We start from the raw sequence: 18,828 nt of genomic DNA, 5'->3' as shown, positions 1-18,828 counted from the left end.
CAGCACCTTAACTTTTTTTGTCGTACCATATATCTGATTTTAAGAAAATATGGTAATACAGGAAAACTGATTTACAAGTAAAACAAACGGCACTTTTCGTTTTTGGAAAATTACCATCATTATTCAAAATGACACGTGTTAAAATTTTTTAAAACGTGGTGATTTTGATACTACCGATAGCAGACTTGCACATGCACACACACTATGTTCCACGATAACTTAATCACTTTATTATTTTAAACTGATAAAACTTTTATCTCAGATATACATACTTTAAAGAATATAGCCAATTTCCGCGTCAGCAATTCTCTACATTCAAACCGAAAGTGAAAGTAGTATTTTCGTCTCAGTTGAACACAACGGATATAAACTACCGAACTCAACTGAAAAGAACAGGTAACAAAGGCGTATCTAAAATAATAATTTTTCAGCAAATAAAAGAGATAAAAAATCAATGAAACAAAACAAAAAATGTATAATTGTATTGAGTATCCGCTTTGAGCACGGGAGGTAGAGGCTCGATCCCTAGCCGCGCCATGTCAAAGACGTGAAAAATGGTACCGGTAGCGCCCCCTTTTTGGCACATGGTATTTAAAGGGGTTTACCAGGAGGTAAAATAAGCTCAGGTAAGTATCTGTTACTTGACACGTAGTTTGTCACACAACATATTTGAGGTCTTTTTATTATGAAATAAAGATTATCTTCAACTTTACCTTTATCAGCTTACATATTTCACGCAACCACATACATAAATTGTATTTAATATTGATGAAACCAATCGAGTCGGAATTCTAGACAATCTAAATGATACGAAACAATTAAAATTCTGTGTCAGAAATACACGACTATCAGCTTCACCTTCCGGATGAAGATTCTACACAACTTTATAGAAGTAACGACGTCATAGAGACACATTTATGCACGCTATTTCCACTTATTGGTTATATATTAGTGCTGTTATCTATTATTCATTTGTCACTGCGTATTCCTTATTTACACTTTTCGTTTTCTTAAAACATAGTACTTAGTGTGTATGATTCGTTGTAAATTAGAAGTAAGCAAACATGATTTCATTCCACCTGTTTTAGAGCACGGCTTACACTATTATAAAAAAAAGTCTGGACGACAGACCTGTAATTTGTAACTCTTAAATTTCAATCTGCACAAACAAACGACGTCAAAGTATTCAGTGTCGTAAAATTCATATATGTAGTCTATTTATAGGTTGTTCCTTATGAATGGTGTTTTCTTTCCTACAGAAGATACCATACCTGTAAGTCATCAGCAGTAAAGTGTTATATATTTTTAAAACTGTTTTCTTTGTTCGTGTCTGTAGAACACAGTCGTAATGTTCACAACACACGTGTTGCAGCAGATTTATACCTTACACTTTTCTGGGTATTTTTTTATGTTCAAATCGTTCGCTAGCTAACGAAAGGCTCTAGTACCCTTCCATTGTTTAAAATTGTTTGAATTACCCAAATTATCCTTTAGATCTTCTTGTTTTAATGCTTAAAACTCCAGTTCTAGCATTGTTTCAGTGAGACACGTATTTCAATTTTCAAGATCCATATAGCTTAGATTATTAACAAGGCAACAACACCTTTGTCAGTAAACGAAAAAACATACACACGAAAATTAATAAAGAGTTGCCCCACTAAGTTCTCAATAAGAATAAAAAAACAACAAAAAAAAAAACAAACTTTTTTTTCTTTTTGTAAAATATTCTAACATTCTTCTAAACATACTTAAGCTTTAAGAAGGTGGGCACCTAATGTGGCTTCTTTCATTTTCTTCAAATTGTCATCAGGGGTGAATATAGTTTGAATTCCTGTAACACTGCAAAATGACCATGAAAAAGAGAGTATAACAGATGGAATAAGAAAACAAATAAGAGAAATGTTAGATTTCATGAAGGTTACTTCTAAAATTAATGGAGAATTGATGAAATTAATAAATTTAATTGATACATTCATCAATTTGATAGTTGCAAAAGATTGTTATGTAAAAAAATCGTTGTTAAAAAGGACGCTTTGATACATAGATTAAGTACAGCTACTTGAGTTTTGATATCAAAGGACGATTTACTCTATTTATTGTTAAACAATGGTCTTTATTAGCAGGTCTTATTCGGATAATTATGGTCGTGTGTTTTCATTCGTATAGTGGAACGCAACTTGACCCCGATGGTTGACCTTTGTATTATAATACATAATGAGGCACAACCTATTATTGGAAAGGAGTGTAAGTAAAACACGAGCTGCACGAGAAAATGGAAATATAAATTTGTGTGAATATAAATAAGTGTATTGGAAAGTTTTAACTGATCAAATGTACGTATACATACTTTGATACTGAACTGTGTACAAACTAATTCCATATAAATATGCACGGCTACCCTAAGCACCCCTTATTTTTACAATGAAATAATCGATATGAATAATCAGCCTAAGGTCAACCATCGCGGTCAAGTTGCGACTACCATATCGCCTATCATGTTTACAATGCTTATTCATGTATTTTGTCTGAAATACCTAATATGCTTGTATTTGTGCTTTTCATGTATATATAGAGGATCTTTATGCAGACGATATTGTAATTTTTGCGAATTCTGCTAATGAATTACAAGACAGTTTAAATTTATTAAGTAATTATTGTAATACATGGAAACTTAAAGTAAATACATCAAAAACAAAGATTATGATTTTTAAAAGAGGCTGTAGGGTACCCGCAAACCTTTCTTTTTATTATAATAATAGTGAGATAGAAATCGTCAATAAATTTACATACCTTGGAATAGTATTTTCTACTGGAGGGGCTTTTAAGGACTATGCTATTTCGACCGTCATTTTTGTTTTTTACCTCTGCAGGTTTTTGTTTTGTTTTGTTTTGTTTTTGCTTTGTGATACCGATCCATGTATACAATCATAGTCACTGAAATGTGATCTGTTATATTCAATGAACCGGCTGACTTTGAAACAATACTGTGTATGATATTGGAAAAAAAGAAATGAAGAGTTTTATAAAAACGCAAGTGCATTTAACCTTTCGCGTTGTATATTATGGCATGTTTCACGTAAGATATTAAACTGGTGGAGTACTATAATTATGATATTTACATATTTTGAAGAACAAAAATAACACTAAATGTTTGTAATCAGTGTTTAAGTTATTCCGTTCAGTAACCACTGACTCAGATTTTAACAAGGATTAGAGATGGAGAGAACAGACAGCGATATATTCAGTACGTTGTCTGGGGAAAGTGTCTTGCAGAGGTTGTACAAAAAGACGTCGCTGTACCCCACGAAAAAGAAGCCACCCTCCGCGTTGTCCAAGACAAGTCTTTGCAGCTGCGGGGATCGTCCAGTATCCTTGTACTGCAGGACAGACGACACTTTATTGTGTAAACCATGTAAGTACAGAAGTCATATTCGATGTCACGTGGAAAGACTTGAGCACGTGGCTAAAAGCATTCTAGATTCTAAAGAATGGGAAACGACACTGAAGAAATTGACCACTCTCAAACACGTGTTTCAGAAGATGAAAGACAATAGACGGTTGAAGAAATTGCAGCATCGACAAGAGAAGAAAAGCATACTGCAGTTATCAAAGCGATGGAATATGTTGCAATCAACGAGGCGTGCATTGAAGAGAGAGGTAGTATCAGGGATGGACAAGCATCAGGGCAATTTAGATTCCATCGAAAAAATTATGGCTAGACAGTCAGGATGGGTCGCAAAACAAATTGACGAATATTTGAATGAGTTCAGCGAATACCTCGATACTGGAAATGAAATTGGGGCTTTCATAGGGCTTCATAAAGCGAGAAAAGATCTGGAAACATTCCACAACGTTCTTAGTGAAGTAACAGAGGACCAGAACACGGACGACGTATTTGAAGAGTTAAGAACTGTTCTTTCAGGAATATATCAATGTGAAAATCCAGGAAACGTAATGTTAGCTCATAATCTGAAACCAAATAAATCTGTTTCATTGCCGGCGTTGCACGAAAATAGCAAAAACATTAATTCATCAGGAGAACTACATTCAAGTGCAAGGCAAACACCTCATAGGCTTTCAAGATTATCGTCTGCTAGTCGGCGGTTCAGGCCAGCATTCCGGCCACAGGCTATTCGGATGGCGACATTTGTATCCTCTTTACGTAGTGGACGCTCAAGTCGTGGACTAACCAAAACATCTATGAGTATAAAACGATTAATTCAAGACCACCGACCGAAAAAATTCCGTGTTAATTCAACAACAAGCGATATTCAGGAAAATCACGTGACGGCAATGTGTTCTTTGCCAGGTGGTGAACTGCTAGCTATTGACGGTAAAAATAACAAAGTAAAACTGTTTTCCAAGAGCGATGTTTTCATAACGGAACTTGACTTCGGGAGCTCAGTTTGGGATTTGACAACCATTTCTAAATTTGAGGTCCTTGTAACGTGTCCGAGTGAAGGCAAACTGCAACGCGTAAAAGTAACCACAGGAGCACATGGTTGTGAACTCGCGAAAACTAGTTACATCTTGACACAAAAAGAATGCCGTGCGATATGTTTCATTGGTAACAAAGTTTATGTGTCATACAGTGGTATCAAACCTTGTATCAAAATTTTATCAAAAGATGGAATAATGTTCAGGTCAATAGAGCCTTGCACGGGGAAAATAACGCTCTTCAAGAACCCGTTGTACATGCTTGTGACAAAGCTGGGAAAACTGATTTACGTATCCGACTTTTCCCTGCAAAGGGTGGTTAAAATTGATCAAAAGGGAAAATTGCATGGTGTTATTGATCTGAGTCCTGGCTGGCCTCTTGGTTTGGGTACGACAAAGGACGAAATGTTGATCGTTGCTTCGAGCGGGACTAATGATATCAAAATCATTACTCGAGGAAGCTTAAATACTTCAGTCGAATCAGATCTGTTAGAAAGCGATCCTTGTGCGATCACTGTTAAAGAAACGAAAGAAGGGAAACAACTCTACATTGCATGCACTGGAAGTAGTTTCGTAAATGTTTTCGCAATGGTTTAAAGGCACTGGTCTCCAGATTGTACAACAAAAACAAAAGAGAAAACTCTTAAGTATGAGAAAATTAATGCTATATTTCATAAAAAAAAGCTTTGAAAGTTAATGCATATTTTATGGAAACACGTGAGAATTAGTTGTTTTTACTAATTTTTACACTTCAAATTGAAAAGCGTTTGTAACGTTTTACTCGAGGTAAACTGACTAAATTATAAGGATATATATTTAACGGTCGTTAAATACATATCCCTCCGTGGTGTATTGGTAAAAGACAGCAGAAATGTGTTTAAAGTATGGCCAAGCTTCAATTAAAAAAAAGATCATTTTCAGCCAAAATCTGGAGGTCTGTGCCTTCAATAATTCGTCGTGTTGAAAGTTAACAACAATAAACTCAATGACAGGGTGAATCCAGTATTGTACAGCTTGAAACTAGTATTATTTTCGTTTTTTTTTTTTTGCATACCCAAAAAGGAATATTTTCTCTGTATTTTTGTTTTTGATTTATTTTAAATTTTAATGTACGTTATGATATGTACATGCATACAGTTTAGGAATGAACAATTATCCTTTTTTTAACATTTAGCCATTTCTAAAATGGACTGGTTCATCATTCAATTTGGGCAATACCATTTACTATTATTATTCAAAGGGACGTTCACTGTAAAACCTCCTGACCGAATAGCGAACTGTGCAGACCAGGATCTTGGTCGCAACGGCAGAACAGGCCACGGTTAAAAAAAGGTCGTGCAATACTATAAGTGTGTATTTCCTGTTGTTATTTGTCCATTATTATTTAATGCAGCGCAGTCAAGCAAACTCGTTTAGAACTACAAAAAAGAAAAAGAAAAAAAGTTTATACATGTATATACAATAAGATACTGAGTCTTACGATAGTTGTCTTTCCATTTTATGTGTCTTACATAGGTGTTGTGCATGCTTATTGCATACAAAATAAAATTGTTGACCTGTTTATCATATAACCTTTAGTTGTTGTTGTTTTGATGTTTCCTTGTTGTAAGCATTTCTGCGCGTTTGAGATCATTGGGGTCAATTCATAAAGTTCCTGGTTAGCGGGTGCTTGGGTCGTGAGAGTTGTTGCATTTTTCATTTCCTTTCATGAATAGACTTGATCAATTTTGATAATGCGCTTTTATATCAATGGCATATTATTAATTTATTTATTCTAGTGTTAATGCATGTGTGAACCCTGCCAATTGTTTTCTTTTCTTTTTTTTTTGATGATTTGCTCTCCAAGCCAACAATTTTGAAAACAACCTTTTACCAAATTTTGAACCGAAACTACGATCATCGGATAGGAATGGTTTACCTAAGAAAATGAGTGCTCACACTTATATGCTTGGCTTAAAGATAAGAAAGTCATCGCCGTTTTTCGAATGTTACTGCTGCCGAGTTTGGCATTGACAAAACGCTGGAATGCGGGCATAAATGGAGGGGTTTATCAATATGTGAACGTCTCGGCTAAAAGAATTACAATGCTTGATAAAAGTCTTAAAACAAAGTCGCCATAATTTCGGACTGCGCTCTAGTAAAGACTTCTACTGTCTTTATTTTACTGGACCTTAATAATCTGATTATCTATAATCTTAAGTTTTTAAGGTGAAGTTTATATGAGGTGTCATTAATGAGGGCTGTAGGCAATCTGGTTCGTATGGTCGTACGTACGGACGGACAAAAGGACGGACAGACAGTTCAATCGCTATATGCCAAGCTTGTTGTGTGTGATTATGAACTAAACTGGGTCATTTTTGTCTGCTGTTTGACCAAAAATGTTGTTGGATTGTTCAATGCTATATATCAAGCTTGTCAAGTGCAAGTATGATATAAACTGGGTGTACGACAAAACAAAACGTGTTTGAAGGTGAAGGTCATATGAGTGTCAGTCATTTATATATAGATCACTTAGAAGGTCTTGCAACTAGGATTGTTGAGTGTATGAACGACCGCCTGAAAAGTGCCCTTTTGATCCAACAGCACCATGCTCCTTTTAGGTCCTGGCACAAACAGCACTAAAATAGGGTCATTAATGTGGGCTTTAGGCAATCTGGCACGTACAGACGGGCGAACAGGTTTATATGCCCGGGGCATAATATTGCATTCCTGAGATTGTTAACCCTTCAAAATATTAATAAAGACTTCGGCTGACCAATATTGATATATCTCGAGTCGAACATTTTTCACTTCACCCTCTCAGTAATTCCATGTTTATATAATACTCATATGCTTTGGATGGTGGAGGATGACCTCATACTCCTCTCCAGGCATTATTTTTCTCTTTCTCTGGCTTTCGAGAACAAGAGGGACATACTGACCCAGAGTCGCTCACATAACCTTGACTGTTTGACTTTGAAAACAATGTATATATGTATATAAATATATATAGGGAGAGGGCAACCTTAAGCTTATAAAGCTTCCTGTCCAATCCTTTTTTTTGTATATCTGTACTCATGTTGTGAAAAAAAAATCAAAATAAAATATGTTTTAACCAATGCATATTATGTATGACACAGTGACTCATTAATGGTAACAACTGTGTTTAGTATAAACTAGTGCCTCCTAAAAGCAGCAAAGTGTCACCATTCGGACAAATTCTGAAGAGGATTTTACAGTGTTGCTACAGACCAGGTTTCATGAAGACCCTCCCAGCTATTCTTAAAATGCCATTTAAAGAGTTTCTATTTTTAGCTCTATCGACCCCTAAAAGGTGTCAAAACCCCACTGAACAAACTTGGGAGAAGACCTTATAAGAATGCTACATACATAAAAAGTCGTTTCATGATATTTCTATTTTTAGCTCTAGCGGTCCTTAAATGAACAAAGTACAATGATGATACAGACCAAGTTTGATTTATACCCATCAAGCGATTCATGAGAAGAAGTAATTTAAAGGTGTTTTCTTCTTCTTTTTTTTACTGATCTAGTCGACCCTAAAAGGGACTGGTCAAGCATCCTTATTTGAATAAATTTGACAGAGGACCTTACAGTGATTCTGGTGGAGATCCATCGAGTGGTTCATGAGAAGTTGTTCAAAGTTTTTTCTACTTTGTCTTCTACCGTCCCCTTAAAGCGACCAAGTGTCCTCATTTGGTTAAAACTGAGAGAGGACATTGCCAGTATGCTATAGACCAAGTATGGTGTAATTCTGACCAGCAGTTTCAGATGAAATGTTAAGGGGAAATATGACAGTTGTGTGGGTTTTCATAAAGGCAAAGAAGAAAAAATTTAACTAGCGGAGACAATTTTCTTAAACTTTGCATGATCATAGAGCATCATATTAAAACAAATTTATGCCAAAACAAGAGCTGTCCGTAAGACAGCCAAGCTCGACTATTCGAAATATTGTCACAGAAGCAGGAAATTATTACCCAAAATGTTAAATATCAAAAGAGTTTTAAGTTCGAAAGGGGACATAATTTGACCAAAATACATATCAGAGTTATGGGACTTGATGTTATCAACTAGTTTTATAACCCCGAAGAAACATGTTAAGTTTCAATTCAATATCTGCATTAGTTTTGGGGATAGTAACTTGCATGTTAAACTTTAACCAGAATTTTCTAAGTCCAAAAGGGGGCATAATTTGCTCAAAATACATGTTAAGAGTTATGGAACTTGACCCAGTGAGGTTGGTAATTGACCTAGAAAAAGAATAAATAAGTTTCAAATCTATATGCCTTTTAGTAATAGCTGTATGTACTTGCACGCAAAACTTTAACCAGAATTTTCTAAGTCCAAAAGGGGGCATAATTTGGCCAAAATACATGTCAGAGTTATGGGGCTTGACCCAGTGAGGTAGGTAATTGATCTAGAAAAAGAAAAAGTAAGTTTCAAATCTATATGCCTTTTAGTAATAGCTGTATGTACTTGCACGCAAAACTTTAACCAGAATTTTCTAAGTCCAAAAGGGGGCATAATTTGGCCCAAATGAAGGTCAGAGTTATGGGACTTGGTGCTATCAACTAGTTTTATAACCCCGAAGACACATGTGAAGTTTCAATTCAATATCTGCATTAGTTTTGGAGATAGTAACTTGCATGTAAAACTTTAACCAAAATTTTCTAAGTCCAAAAGGGGGCATAATTTGCTCAAAATACATGTCAGAGTTATGGGACTTGACCCAGAGAGGTTGGTAATTGACCTAGAAAAAGAATAAATAAGTTTCAAAGCTATATGCCTTTAAGGAGGTAGGTTACCTTGTTACAAGGGTAAATTCAAATAAGTTGAACCGCAGCATCTGTTTGTATTTCGTGTAATATGAAGTTTTAACTGCTAAAATCTCAGTTTCGTTTGTCTCTGTCCCTTCAATTTCAATTTTTATCCAGGTTTGAAGAACATGACCCTCCAAAGGTATTTCATATTGAAAGAAGAAGGAAAATACGGATATTTAACACTTTTCAGAGTATTTTAGTTTCATTGATATCCGTAGAAGTCAGCATAATCTATAAGTTTACTAGTATGCACGTTAGCTTTCTAATATAAGCTTAAAATGTATATGTCGCGGGACTCGTGTTTCCATGGTAACGCATTTCTCTCAGTTTTAAACAACTATGTATAAAAATAGGGGTTTTCTACGGCTTCAGTGCCATTCTGTTAATGACCAACATGGAATATTTGGGTAATATTATTAGCAAAATACCAAGCACTATACATGGTACCCTATTTTTCTTAAAGTTTAAAGTAACCATGGCAACAGAGATGGTTAAAATGGCTTATATCTTGCTTTTTGTCGTAATTTCTTATAAAATAATATTGAATAAGATTATCTTTCTAGTTGATGTAGCTTTAAAACATATTATTTCTAACGTAAGTTATATTTTCGTGTTATCTGCATTTATTCAAATAAATTTCTAAGCTTAGAATACTTACAGCAATACCCCTCGTCTGGAATTTTTCATGGAAAAATCGTTCAGCATGCTACTATTATTCTCATGGATATTGTTGAAATGAAAATAAAAAACTGAAGCTGTGTTTCTTAAATAGACTAGTGTCAACGCTTTTGAATTTTACATTTAGATACATAGGTCACGGGCTTCGTTTCCATGGTAACATCAATTCAATTCAAGAAACCATAATTTTCTACTGAAATTTGAACAATTTTAGATCTTAGTTTTAGTATATAAGTAACAAATTATCAACGGAACCTGTAAAACAGGTATTACAAATCAAACTGCTAGATTTTTTATTTGAAAATGGCCGTAACAAGTAACCTCTCACCCAACTATATTCCAAATAACATTGGTTACCATCATCCATTTTCTTACATTCCGCATAAAATTTCAATATAACTACATAAAAGAAGCAAAATATTGATTATTATTCAGAACAAAAGACTCATAAAAAATATTTCAGCAAATAATGGTTATTTGAAAATAGTTCAAATAAAGAAAATGCACAGAATTACGTACTTTCAAGATAAAAGCTATTAATTTTGCGCGGTAACTGACACGTAACGTCATGACGTCAATGACGTCATTTTAAGGCAACATTGTTTTGAAGCGTTTCTGCGGCAATTTATTCATTATTTCTGCATTATCAAACCATAAAGCGTCAGATCGAAGACAGGTCTATGATTTGTTTTCAGAAGAATGAATATACAAACACATTTAGTTTGTCGTAAACTTCGTCGTAAATTGTCACGCGAGCTTCCGGTTGGACATGCGCACATACAAATATAAAGGTAACCTTCTTCCTTAAATGATAGCTGTATGTACTTGCATGCAAAAACTTAACCAAGGTGTGACGCCGACGCCGACGCCGACGCCAGGGTGAGTAGAATAGCTAGACTATTCTTCGAATAGTCGAGCTAAAAATTGGGGGGTCCCGGTGCTACTTTATGAGTTATCTACCCCTGAATGCGAGTTTTGTTGTTGTTGCTCTTTCAGGTCATTTTCAAGGGCAGATAACTCACGGTAATGGTTAGTTACACTTTATTTGATTTCAGATTAGTGTTTGTTACTTTATTTCCTGCAGCTGTACAAAATTTGCAGGAATTCTATGCGACAGATTTTATTCTATAGTCGCTTAGGCAAACAAATAGAAAATTTCTTCCAACTATGCCCCTTTTTTCAAGGAAAGTGCAGTATATTTACACATTGAAATACAGCAAAAATTTTGTTTAATAGAATGGTTTAAAACTTTGCACAATGACTGGAAATGTAATAACAAAAAATAATGTGAAATGAAATAAGGTATTGCTAGATTTTGAGTTCTGCACGTTTGGATCGAAAATTTTTCTACAATGTAGAATTTGATAAAACACTGATTTTTCAAAACTTCGAAATATACCTAGAAAATTCAGCAAATAAAAAAGATAGGGTCGTGTGCTTGATTTTTTGCTAGACTGACTTTAAAAAATCGGATCTCAAGCAATTATTCATAACGGGAATCTATGGGAAAATCATAGCTTCCATACCTTTTTCGTCAATAGAATTTTTTCTACTATGTAGATTTTAAAGAAACTTCTCACAGTCGTAAATAAACATTTGGCCTATATTTTGGTGAAATAAAATGTATAGGTCCGTGTGCTTAATTTTGAGATATTTGACCACGATTAAAGTGACCCGCACATTTCAAGCTAATTTTAAGACATCATTTTGAATTATCTAACATGTCAAATGTTTTAATGTCATATTTTAACTTTAGAAAGAAAGTAAAGATGCCGTTGTAATAAATTTACTCACAGGTTACCATTAATTCATACACTGATTTTCATTTCCGTACGCAGAATCCAGACTTTATTCTACGTTTTCCGGATAAATGACGTTACGCCATCACTTTCGGTTTCTCAAACGTGCAGAACTACCTTAATGTAAGTTGTGGACGACGGACGCCGGACTCGTTCCACCTTTACTTATAGCTCAATCTAAACTTTCGGTTCAGGGGAGGCAAAAATTTATTCCGCATTAAGTAAGACATCTTCGGAGAGAAGTATTGACAGTGTCGTTTTAATTACGTAGAGCATTGTTCATATTTACAATCCTTGCCAGCAGTGTTTAACTGAGTTATTCATTTTACACTCTCATTGCTTTTTTCAACAAGAGCTGTCCGTAAGACAGCCAAGCTCGACTATTCGAAATATTGTCACAGAAGCAGAAAATTATTACCCAAAATGTTAAATTTCAAGAGTTTTAAGTTCGAAAAGGGACATAATTTGACCAAAATGCATATCAGAGTTATGGGACTTGATGCTATCAACTAGTTTTATAACCCCGAAGAAACATGTGAAGTTTCAATTCCATATCTGCATTAGTTTTGGAGATAGTAACTTGCATGTAAAACTTTAATCAGAATTTTCTAAGTCCAAAAGGGGGCATAATTTGCTCAAAATACATGTTAGAGTTATGGAACTTGACCCAGTGAGATTGGTAATTGACCTAGAAAAAGAATAAATAAGTTTCAAAGCTATATGCTTTTTGGTAATAGCTGTATGTACTTGCACGCAAAACTTTAACCAGGACTTTCTAAGTCCAAAAGGGGGCATAATTTGCCCAAAATACATGTCAGAGTTATGGGACTTGATTCTATCAACTAGTTATATAACCCCGAAGTTCTCTGAAGTTTCAATTCAATATCTGCATTAGTTTTGGAGATAGTATCTTGCATGTAAAACTTTAACCAGGATTTTCTAAGTCCAAAAGGGGCCATAATTTACCCAAAATACATGTCAGAGTTATGGGACTTGACCCAGTGAGGTAGGTAATTGATCTAGAAAAAGAAAAAATAAGTTTAAAATCTATATGCCTTTTGGTAATAGCTGTATGTACTTGCACGCAAAACTTTAACCAGAATTTTCTAAGTCCAAAAGGGGGCATAATTTGGCCCAAATGAAGGTCAGAGTTATGGGACTTGGTGCTATCAACTAGTTTTATAACCCCGAAGACACATGTGAAGTTTCAATTCAATATCTGCATTAGTTTTGGAGATAGTGACTTGCATGTAAAACTTTAACCAGAATTTTCTAAGTTCAAAAGGGGGCATAATTTGCTCAAAATACATGTTAGAGTTATGCAACTTGACCCAGTGAGGTTGGTAATTGACCTAGAAAAAGAATAAATAAGTTTCAAAGCTATATGCCTTTAAATGATAGCTGTATGTACTTGCATGCAAAAACTTAACCAAGGTGTGACGCCGACGCCGACACCAGGGTGAGTAGAATAGCTAGACTATTCTTCGAATAGTCGAGCTAAAAAGTCACAACATACAATATTGTAGGTGAACAAACCTTATAAAGATGTTTACATACATTTGAGTTAATCATCGGACTATCATTGAAGCATATATGGTATTGGCATAGTGAAAAATATAAAACATGTTTGCACTGGTTTTTGAAATTTCTCACTAGTAAAAGATTATAAAATGGGTATTTAGTCAAAACATGAAATAAGAAGAAAATCAGTTCGTTTTAACACCATAACTTACCTATTCACTCGTATTTATGCTACTCGTGAAAATATTGCATCTGGTGTTCACTCGTGTAAGATACTTAAATCTTACACTGAAACAAACAAATATCCTTTAAAAACTGATGACATTAAATATGGATGTTTATTCTATATCTATTTTATCTATCCACTGTCCAGTCGTGAACGTTCATTTGCGACACGTGATCGTACAATATATTACCTTATTGGACGCACATGCGTACAAAAAAAACCCTGTATCTTTTCCGTATTTTGACGGTTCAAAAAGGACATGTTAAACATTTGATAAAGCCCGAAACGCGTAAAAATGTTCCGAATGTAATCGGGTGAAGTAGGTGCTCTACGTACAGAGTTAGATTATGCGTCTTGAAATGAGGAAGGCAGAAATACAATATTCAGTGAATCATTTTTAATTTAAACTAAAATAAAATAGATATAGAATAAAAAGGTTTTTTAACATTGAACTGTACAATACGAGATATATTTGGACGAGTACCCAGCAGCTGGGAAAACCATATTGGACTCGCCTAACGGCTCATCCAATATGGTTTTCTAAGCTGGGTACTCGTCCAAATATATTTCCGTATTGTACAGAACAATGTTAAACAACCTAATAGTACTTGCGACTTATCATGGAAGGGTAAGGTCATAAATTGGTGAAATTTATATCCATGTTACCGAAAGTTTGAAATGTAACTAACAAAAGACAGTTCTAAAAAGAAAGAAGGAAGTCAAAACTGTTAATTCAGAAATTATAAAGATATACAGAAAATATCGTGCAATATAAGAAGAATCTTAGGCGTACACGACAAGGAAATTAAATTTTCTTTCACGTGCGCACGTGAAAGTTACCGGGTGTGCACGTTTGTACTAGATCTACTATCTGTGCATATAAATCTATCTCGCATCCTTTCTGTGCCACTGTAGACGAATACTATATCTTCAGTATAGAGTTATCAATTCACAATGACACAAGGATAGACTTTAGAGAATATGAACACACATTACAACTAACTATGCTTGTGAATCTTTCATTTCACAGTGTTCCGCCCTTGCGTATCACACAGACTTCTATTTGTTCATGAAATATGTTTCAGGGGAAAAATCATTGCAACCTCTCCCTAAACGAGTTCAATTCTAATATTCTTCTTCACATTTATGCATATTCCAGTGTGATTTCGCATAAGTTCTTCGTTCATGAAAGAATGGTCACACATCTCGCAGACAAATGTTTCCGAACATGCACCAAAATGATTTCTTATATGAAGTATCACGCTTTCTTCTGAAAAGAACTTCTTGTCACAATGATAGCATTCAAACAAACTATTCCCGCCATTCATGTCGCTTTGGCTTCGTACCTGCGTGCTGCAATCGAACGGTGAACTACAAATTTGGCTGGTAAAAGACTGAAATCCGAACAACTTCTTCTCCTTTGGAGTGCATTTTCTTTCAGAAGCATCTAGGACGTGCCGATTCATATGTAACTGGAAAGATTTATTGTCTAAATATTTTTTACCACACATGTCACAATTAAAATTCCTAATAGTTTTATCTTCGTGCGTCAAAGCGTGACTTTTTAAATGTCCTTCTCTTTTAAATTTTTGATTACATATGCTACACGTGAAATTCCTGATATTGTAGTGATAGCTCGTGTGTTTGTCTAATGACGACTTATGCCTGAATTTGACGTCACATTTTTTACAAGCATATAATTTTTCACGAGTATGTGAAAAACAATGATACGAGTAACTTGAAAAGTATGCAAATGACCTTTTGCATATTTTGCATATATATTTTTTATAACTCGAATGCCTCTGTTTGTGCCTTTTCAGAGCCCTGAAGTCTTTAAACGAGGATTTGCAAATCGTACAGTAGAAATTTCTTTCTGTTATGTGGGTCGAAGTGTGATGTAATAATTGTTGACTTGTAATAAAGGCTTTACCGCACGTCTCACACTTATGCTTTTTCTCCCCAGTGTGAATTCTCAAATGGACAAGTAAGCTCCCTTTCTGTTTACATGTATAATTACAGTAATTACACGACAGTGGTCTCTCCTCAGAATGTATGCGAAGATGTTCTCTTAAAGTACTGGCATTCATACATCTGTAATTGCAGTGGTCGCACTTCACGGTTTTATTTGACAACGAATGTCGTTTCTGATGATATCTTCGTCCGTGACTTGTGTTGAATCCTTTTTTACAAATGTTACATTTGAACTTCCTTTCATCCTTGTGAACTGCTGAGTGATTTGCTAAATGTGACGGTTTTTTGAATGCCTTATCGCATTTTGAACATTCGTACGGATATTTGATAAAATGCACGGATCTTTTGTGTGACATTAAAGCTCGTGTATACGCAAACTCCTCCTTACATATCCCACATATATTCTTCTTATCACCCGTGTGCGTGTTTAAATGATCTTTGAAGTTACTTTCCCATTTATATGTCTCTCCACACTTAGGACATACATAGTTAATATTGTTAGATCTGCTATCGTCGTGGGTTTTCATATGTCTTTTGAGCTGGTATTCATTACGGTACCACTTTGGACATAGATCGCAACTAAAGTGCTTCTTTCTATTATGCGTTCTGCTATGTCGAACTAATTCGGTAGGTTTCAAGAAAGACTTTTCACAGGTTTCGCACTTATAAGCTTTTTTAATCTGATGGACTACTCTTTTATGCTTCATTAAGAATGTTGGATGCATAAAAGTTTCAGAACATATATCACACACGCTTTCAATGTAATGCTTATGTGTTTCCATATGTCCTTTGTAACTCCATTCTTGTCTAAAGCACATTTTACACTCCTCACACTTAAAAGGCCATTTACTTTTAACATCTTTTCCACGAAGATATCGCGAAGATTCCTCCATAGTTGTATTTGCCCGAGATCAATAATTATTGTCCGAGGATTAACGTTTTAGCCAAAACATGACTCGCCAAGGAGTGTTATGCATAAGAGTGACTTGACATTCTCTAACGATCTACACTCTGAAATATAAAACCAAAACATCAGATTAATTAAAACATTAAGGGAGAATTATTGTGAGTGGTGGTGGGAAATGGGAGTGGGGAGTGGGAGTGAAGAGGGGTGTGGGGAGTGGGGAGTGAGTGAGAATTTATGTAAATCGCCGAAAATTTGCTAAGCTGGAAACGTGAAGAATTGATGTATCATACTTACTAAATTATGATGTATATGGCTGCTTGGAACTGAGCTTATAATTATGTTTAAATTTGAAGACAAAAATTTAAAACATGGTAATAAAAAATGTTGCTTTAGTAACTGGAGTAATTATCAAAAACACAATGGTAGATAATTATTCCAAAAACAGTCGTATGTAATTATTACAAAAAAACAAGGGGTCTAGTAATATGGCAAAAACATTTCGGCATCAGTAAAATTGTCCATAGAACGACACTTCTTTCAAATGTGCGGGACTACTTTAAAACTAAGTTTCAGATTTAATTTTTTAAACGAATGCAACTCCAGTACATGTACTGTATATTTATACAAGGAACGCACAATTAAGTACAGGTTCTTTATTATACAGTGGGGGTTATTTTCGGAAGATACATGGTTATATTTTATTTTCTGAAGGAATTATATAAAATGATGAATAGATCTAAATCAATATACACTTTTAATATGTTTTCGTTTGCTTGAATGTCTAAAATATTGCTTTTACTAATAACGCTTTTATCTTAACCCCTTGTTAGTGAGAAAGTGGTTTAAGTGTGTATAATGTGTGTAAAAAGGTCTATAACTTATTGCGTGCGCACGTAATAGCTTATACGAGCGCACGTATCAGTTTAAAAACATCACCGCACGTATTGGTATAAAAAGCATCAGCGCACATACTAGTAGAAGAAACATCTGCGCACGTATAACTTACTACATGCGCACGTAATAGATAATACGTGCGCATAGATAATACGTGCGCACGTAATAGATAATACGTGCGCACTTGGTCATTTTAAATCTTTTTGATCTATTTAAGAAACATCTGCACACGTAGAACTTATTACGTGCGCACGTATAAGTTTAAAAAACACCTACGCACGTACTGGTATAAAAAACATCTTCGTACGTATAAAGTAATAGCTATTACGTGCGCACGTATTAGTTTACACGTGCACGATGTTTTTTATACTAGTACGTGCGCACGTACTAATATGTGCGCGGAGCCTGATGTTTTTTGTACTAGTACGTGCGCACGTATTAGTTATTACGTGCGTACGTATTAATAAAAAAATCTATGTCACGTCTGTGCCTCCGTACGATTCCGTTGTTTTGTTGTTATTTTTGTACAATTTCGGTTTTAAGACACTTGATTGTTTAGGCGACATTAAAACTGGTTAATCATTGAGAACTAAACTTTATATCTATTTCAAAATCAGTTGTTTTGCCTCTTCACTTTTAATAGCAAACGGTTTAAATTCACGTATTTTTAATCTTGGTCAGATAAAAACTGGAGCAAAATGGCCAAAATTTCACGTCCCGTCAAACAACTGACCTCTAACGTGTTAACATAAACCATGTCATGTGAGCAGACGAAAATAATGATGCACGTCCCAATTTCGTCGACTTCCGATACATCAGGTCATATTTTAGACCCGACCGTCAACGTATGATTCCAGCATAAATAACATGCATAATCGTCCGTGGGATTATCCTTAGTCCTATAATTATCATAAATAATATAAATGCAAGGCATTCGGACCACAATACGAAACTAGATCTAACCCATCATGCCCCATGCCCTGCAAATTGCAATCAACGTAATGTTTATATAGATTTCTACTTACGACAAAATTGTGCAGGATTGATTTTATTTCCCATTAGTACAGCGTACACATGATCAAAGATATATCCTGTTACTGCGGTAACTGTCATCAAAACACTGCACATGTACATATCCCTGCAGGCGTTAGTTAATGCACTGTACATCGACCGGTTTTGGGTTAAAATAGTATCACATTTTGTTACCTCCCTTGGCAGCATAGGATAATTATGGCTGGCCAATCGTTGCTAAGATGTAAACGTTCTTGTTCAATATGTCAAACATTCAGTTAGATCTATAAATTATTGGTTTAAATGTTTAAATGAAAAATATATAAGAAATTATTCATATCATCATTATAGAATCAGATATATAAAGTACAATGTCTTACCCGTGTAGTCCATTAATTATTCTCTGTAATGTTGTCTTCATATACATATACCAGAGACCTAACATAAACATGGGGCGCCTGGGGTTAGGTCTGGTCACGGTTGGAATATTTAGAATTACAGTGGTACACAATAGGTAATAAAAGTTTGGCATATATTAATCCTCAATATAGACCTATATATGTGAAA

General features: G+C 34.9%; 2 protein-coding genes across 3 annotated transcripts; one reads left to right on the top strand and one right to left on the bottom strand.

Annotated features, from left to right (window-relative positions):
- Positions 1-3,216: 3,216 nt before the first annotated feature.
- LOC128547758 (uncharacterized) lies at positions 3,217-5,034 on the top strand. The gene has a single exon (XM_053520905.1). It carries the CDS (start codon positions 3,217-3,219, stop codon positions 5,032-5,034), a length of 1,818 nt encoding a protein of 605 aa, XP_053376880.1.
- A 6,940-nt stretch (positions 5,035-11,974) lies between these two features.
- On the bottom strand, positions 11,975-18,770 carry LOC123530035 (zinc finger protein 729-like). 2 transcript variants are annotated; one of them, XM_045310721.2, is made up of 2 exons: positions 18,642-18,770; positions 11,975-16,460 (listed from the first exon to the last, which is right to left on the bottom strand). In XM_045310721.2, exon 2 carries the CDS (start codon positions 16,340-16,342, stop codon positions 14,588-14,590), a length of 1,755 nt encoding a protein of 584 aa, XP_045166656.2. In that variant the 5' UTR covers positions 16,343-16,460; positions 18,642-18,770; the 3' UTR covers positions 11,975-14,587. The 2 variants fall into 2 exon arrangements, with proteins under 2 accessions (XP_045166656.2, XP_045166655.2); XM_045310720.2 differs by lacking the exon at positions 18,642-18,770 and adding an exon at positions 18,276-18,424.
- Positions 18,771-18,828: the final 58 nt, after the last annotated feature.

The sequence above is a fragment of the Mercenaria mercenaria genome, chromosome 13, assembly GCF_021730395.1.
Source record: "Mercenaria mercenaria strain notata chromosome 13, MADL_Memer_1, whole genome shotgun sequence".
NCBI classification, from domain to species: domain Eukaryota; kingdom Metazoa; phylum Mollusca; class Bivalvia; order Venerida; family Veneridae; genus Mercenaria; species Mercenaria mercenaria.
This window is presented reverse-complemented; position numbering and strand designations above follow the sequence as displayed.